Source organism: Tursiops truncatus, chromosome 4 (genome assembly GCF_011762595.2).
Source record: "Tursiops truncatus isolate mTurTru1 chromosome 4, mTurTru1.mat.Y, whole genome shotgun sequence".
Classification (NCBI taxonomy): domain Eukaryota; kingdom Metazoa; phylum Chordata; class Mammalia; order Artiodactyla; family Delphinidae; genus Tursiops; species Tursiops truncatus.
Window position 1 is genome coordinate 88,582,199 of NC_047037.1, and position 6,000 is coordinate 88,588,198.

Here is a 6,000-nt window from a genome sequence, read left to right on the forward strand (position 1 = left end):
CAGAAGTTAATCTGCAACTGAGAGGAAAAGAAAGGTCGAGAGAATTTTTAAGGGTTTGTTTTGACTTGTGAGCCACTGAATAGAGCCACAAACCTACCTTTTGGTTTCTTGCTCCTTAAGGAAAATAACCCCTAATTATTTAAGCAGCTAAAATTGAATATTCTGCCACTGACAGAAAGCATATTGCAAACTGACCCTAGTTATAAGATAGGATGATGATTCTATTGAAAATATATAGTCGATAGATGTAATGTGTGTATGCGTGTGTGTTTATCAAATTGTGATATGTTTTCAATAAGATATGTTTTCAATAAGTTTGAAAACAAATACTGTATCATCGTTCTGGGATTTCCCACTGCATATTAGCATGAATGATATTATTTACATTAAGATGTTCTACCAAAGATAAACCTACTTCAGCAAAGTTATGCTTCTTAAACATATTTGACCAACAAGTACCTTTTGAAACTTCACCTACTAATATGGAATGGATTGGAAAACATTATTTAGTATGTGTTCTGATCTATGGTTCATTAACTTGTTCCCTATATCTATGATTATTTTCTGAAGCAGTATTTCTAGGAGCATCCAGCTGAAGTTGAATTAAGTAAAAGCAATAAAATGTGGTCACATTTTTTCTTATGCTTATGACTTGATTACTCAAGCAAGCAAACTAGCTCTGAAAACTTGACATGCTGAACCATGTTCTAGGATGTGGTTAAAGTCCCAAAGAGAAACATGTGTAGCAGCACATTTACAGGTCACAACTAATCTGCAAACTTTGTTTGCTGGTCACAATTAGCATCCTGTGTCTCTACAATTGTTATTTTTATCTGCCTGCAATCAGCCCCCTTTCACTGCTGTGCTGGCTTGCTCATTGATGGTGCAGAAACAGAGACACGAAGTGGAGGCATGAAGCTTCCTACTTCTGGAGAAGGAGTTTGCCCTCTATTTTGAGACAGGAAGTAATGATTGTGGCCACTTTAACAAAAGTCCTGAGTTGAGTTTGCTCATGTAACTTCACAACCCGGCGCATATATATATATAAAACACACATACATATGTGTATGTATATCTCATGATCTACAGAAGGGCTTTGGTACACTCCCTCCAAAGCCATTCTAGTATGAATGACTGGATACTGGCCTTGCTTCTCTCTTTGACCTGCTTCAGAAATGGCCCATTTTCCCTTGTAGTTATTCAGGCATTCTTCTGAAGGAAGAACTTTCTGAAACTGAACTTTTGATTCCTTCTCCATCTTCCACGTTTTGATAACAGCACTATCATCACCCAGAAATGTAATTCAACTCAGAAACCTAGAACTCATCCTTGCTGTCTTGACATGTCTCTCACTCTCACATCCAATCCATTTTCATGTCCTGATTTGACTATTAATTAATGCACACCATCTCTTTGCTGCCCCCTGGAGGCCAGTCACCTCCATCTCTTGCCCAGACTACTGCAAAGCACCTCCCTACTTCTACACTGATGGCTTTTATGACCTATTCCCTACACAGCATCTAGAATAATATTTTAAAAACTAAATTAGACCAAGTCACTCCCTTGCTTAGTGGGAGCTTTCCATGGCTTTACATTGCACTACGAATAAAATTCCAACATCTTACTATGCCCTCAGCCCCATGGTCTGGATCCTGCAGTTTTCCAATTTCAACACGTAACACTATTTTGCTCTATAGTCTAGAGCACGGCAAACTATAGCCCATGGGCCAAATCCACCCATAACCTGTTTTTGCAAATAACGTTTTACTGGAACACAGCTACTCTCACATCCACGGCTACTTTTGAGCTGTAAAGCAGAGTTGACTTTTAACAGAGCATATGGGCTGAAAAGCCTAAAATATTTACTGTCAGACCCTTGAGAGAAAAAGTGTGCCAGCTCTTCCTCTAGAGCGTCACTAGCTTCCTTCCCCCCCCTTGATTAAGATAAACTTTTCATTACCTGCAGTCTTTGTATTCATCCTCCCCTCTGCTTGGAGAGGGTAAAATGTTTCTTTACAAACCTTCTTCCATCTTCTCCTCAATGACTCACCTCAAACTGAAATATTCAGAACAGCCTTCCTTTATAACTCTGACTAAAGTAGGGCACCCATCTCCCCAGGTGCACTCTACACTATCATATCCTGTTTCCTGCATTACACATTAAAAAAGAAATTATTTTGCTTGTTTTGGTTTATGGTCTACTTTGCTCCCCAAGGCTCTAAGCTCCAGGAAGTCAGGTCCTGTGTCTGTCTTCCTCAGCATTGTTTCCCCACTACCTAGAAAGTGACTGCACAAGGTAAGTGCTCAGCAAATATCTGTTGATTTTTAAAAAGTAACTACTATAGCTAGCTTTCCTACATGGCATTCAGTCATTTAATTTCACATCTAATATGAATTTCCCACAAAGAATACAGCTTTTCGTCTCCCTTCAAATGCATGAGAGGATAACAACAAACGCTGTGACTGCAGCTCCTAGAGGTCATCTAGTTGCTCTTTGTATTTATTCATGCATTCATTCATTCAACAAATATAGATTGATACCATCTCTGGGACGTGTGGGGCAAGACACGATTGGATAAACTTGTCCGTTGAGCAGAAGCATGACTTTCGTTATCTTAATATGACTAAGAAATTTTGAAAATCAAAGGGACACCTTCTGAGATTTCCCCAATGCACTACCTTACTCATCCAGAACCAGTGCCTCAGAGACTCAGCAAGAATTTTTCTGTTAACCCCAGGACAAGAACAGTCAGCACTGATCTTAAAAGCCCCAGCAGAAACTGCTCTGTAGAACTCAGCACGGTTAGATGAGGCTAAAGCATTCTGTAAGTGGGTGTGAAGTTACTGGTGTTTCTTCCAGTGGTTGTGAGTCTGGTGAGCTATGGAGAGGGGGGAGCAGGCTGGGATGGAGGACTCTTTTGGAGCTCAGTGATATTGGGCTTAGATCTGGCTCTGTGTAGGAGGGCTTTGGACAATGCTGTCACTGGGTATTTGTGGAGTTATCCTAGCTGACAGCTAAGAGTAGGGTGGAGAAAAGTATAATTTTCCTACCTTGCACCTATGACAATTGTTCCATCTACTACTGCAAATCATTTAATCGCTTCTCTTCGGCCATGGCCACATCTTGCAGGGTCTTACCTTATTTATCTTTGCAACTCTCAAAGTGTCCAACTCAGAGACTTTCACATAGAATTCTCTTAAATATTTGCTAAATTAAATAGCAAGCACACTTTGAGAGAAGGGATTTTCCCTATGATTTCATCTGCAATGAATGCACCAAAAGCACTTGCAAGGTTTTTTTTTTTTTTTTTTTTTTACTTCAGTAAGGTTGGTGTTCTATGCTACTAAACCCACAGTTGGCTAATATAATCAGTTTCTGAATCTTTCTGTCAACTGTACATACAGATAAATGTGCAATGGCAGTGTTAAAAGATATTAGGGCTTTCTGGTGTTATAAGATAAAGCTGCCTGGCAATTGTCATCTTGTTTGGAAATGGCAAATGATGCGTTTCAGAATGATTAGCAAGCTGTGATCTCATTAACCTTTCCTTGAAGTCAGTTTAACTATGAGCTGCAAGATGGATTGATTTCCTGTGGGAAACCCCCACTCTGCTCCTAACCCTCCCCTTCCCACCACTAAGTCTTAACTGGCATCATTTTATCATTTTCAAGGAATCTCTGCAGAGTTACTAAATAATAATAATAAAGTGATTATTTTTAAGCATCTACATTTCTAGACAAAAAGGGGAGAAGAAAGAGCATATAAGTGTTATATATACAGTTGCTATTTGTTTAGTCTTATTGAAGTACTTTGCATACATTGGTACAAACCCTTTCAATTTTAGCCTGTTCTCACTATGGAGAGAATTAAGTTTTTCAAAAAGGCTCTTTTGCCTATTTTCATTTTCATACTTGAGAGTCTTCCCTTGCTAAATTATTCCAGTAAATATTCATATATATTTTTCCTGTGTGCCACTATCCTTCTTATATCAGTGAGACTTTGTATTAGAAATATCAAAACAAATTGCTAGCAATCCATGTTTATACAAAAAGCTCAATATTGCCCTGTTGTTAATAAAAGCAAAACTGTTTGGGTGGAAGAGATCACAGCACAGGGATATCACTTTGCTCAGAAATCCAGGTCTTCATGTGATACCAAAAAGCTGCCAGATTAAAGTCCTTAAAACCATCCAGACAAAATAAAAGGCTAATCAATCATTTTGAGAATTGTGGCCAAGGATAAATATTGGAATTTCACAGCTCTTTCAGGAACTTCCATGTATTTGAACAACACTGAATTAATTATGACCGAAAGAAAAATGAAAAAATAATTTTAGTCAGGTAAGGAAATACATTTAATGTTTTATAATAAAAGAATAGTACTATTAGCTCAATGTAAAAGGAACTATCCTGTGGTGGAGAAGAAATCAACACTGTTTCCCCCTACAGGTGAAACACACAAACTCATTGTCCAGCAAAACCCGATGAGGCAGAGATCCAATTTATTTACTGAGTCTCCTGGTATTTTAAAAATCTGGATTTGTAGGAAAGGGTAAATATAGAAGTTGTTTTTAAAGGACTACAAGCTATATTATGCAACTTCTTAAGGCAGAGACTATTTCTTATGCATTTTTGTGATTCTCCATGATGCCTAAACCAGTTACACAAACGTAGGAGGTGCTCAGTGTTTATTTACCAACAGAATGGAATTAGTGCTAAATCAAACTGGTAAACCTAGACAGGCCTAAACTATAGAATGACTTAACCATACTGTACTTAAATATTGTGAAAAACTTCATTTTGTCATGTACTTAAACATTTTTTCTCTCTTCTGAAATTCAAATGCATATAAATGGATAAATTAGTAGCAGTTCTTAATGAACAATAAGCAAATTTTATAGAAGACTAGCTTTTATTTTTATAAATTTATTTATTTATTTATTTATTTTTGGCTGTGTTGCATCTTCATTGCTGTGTGTGGGCTTTCTGTAGTTGTGGCGAGCTGGGGCTACTCTTTATTATGGTGCACGGGCTTCTCATTGCTGTGGCTTCTCTTTGTCACGGAGCACAGGCTCTAAGTACGTGGACTTCAGTAGTTGTGACACATGGGCTCTGGAGTGCAGGCTCAGTAGTTGTGGCACACGGGCTTAGTTGCTCCACGGCATGTGGGATCTTCCTGGACCAGGGCTCGAACCTGTGTCCCCTGCATTGGCAGGTGGATTCTTAACCACTGAACCACCAGGGAAGTCCCGAAGACTAGTTTTTGAATTATTTATTCTATTAGCCTAACGCATGGTTCCCGTTTATCATTTAGAGTAAGCTAAAGAGATGCTGTGATCTTTAAGATGCACTTTTCAGAGCAGCTTCTTTTTTTAATCCAAAGATATTTTATATTTAACTGTTTTGCTTTGTTTTTCATTCAAATAATTTATTATCCACCTTTTAAATAAATTTTTAATTTTAGAACACTTTTAGATTTACAGATTTATAATAAAGATAGCACAGAGAGTTCCCATATGCCCCACACTCAGTTTCCCCTATTAACAGCACACATTACACTGGGTACATTTATCACAATTAATGATGGTGTATTTTTCTCTATCCTTTGACTTTTAACCTATCAGTGTCTTTATATTTAAAATGATTTCTTGTAAACCACAAATAATTGGGTATTTTTAATCTACCCTGACAGTCTCTGTCTTTTAATTAATGAATTTAAACCATTCAAATTTAGAACGATTATTGATATATTTGGATTAATAACCAGCTTTGGAACTGTTTTCTATTAATTGCCAGAGGCTTCTATTTCTGTCTTCTCTGCTTTGATCTTTTATAAGATTCTAGTTTCTCTCCTCTCCTGGCATGTCAATTATACTTTATAAAAACATATTTACTGTTTGTCCTAGAGTTTGCAATATTTATTTTTAACTAAGTCTACCTTCAATAAGACTATTCCACTTCATGTGTAGTGCAGGAAATTTCTAACAGAATACTCCTCTT

General features: G+C 37.4%; 1 protein-coding gene across 1 annotated transcript in view; it reads right to left on the bottom strand.

Moving 5' to 3' along the window:
• Positions 1 to 2,034, bottom strand: part of TRAT1 (T cell receptor associated transmembrane adaptor 1) — a 51,148-nt gene extending 49,114 nt beyond the window's left edge. The window contains exon 1 of the mRNA XM_019923318.3: positions 1,961 to 2,034. Within this exon, the coding sequence (XP_019778877.1) occupies positions 1,961 to 1,979 (19 nt within the window). The 5' untranslated portion in view covers positions 1,980 to 2,034. The remainder of the gene's footprint in view (positions 1 to 1,960) is intronic.
• Positions 2,035 to 6,000: the final 3,966 nt, after the last annotated feature.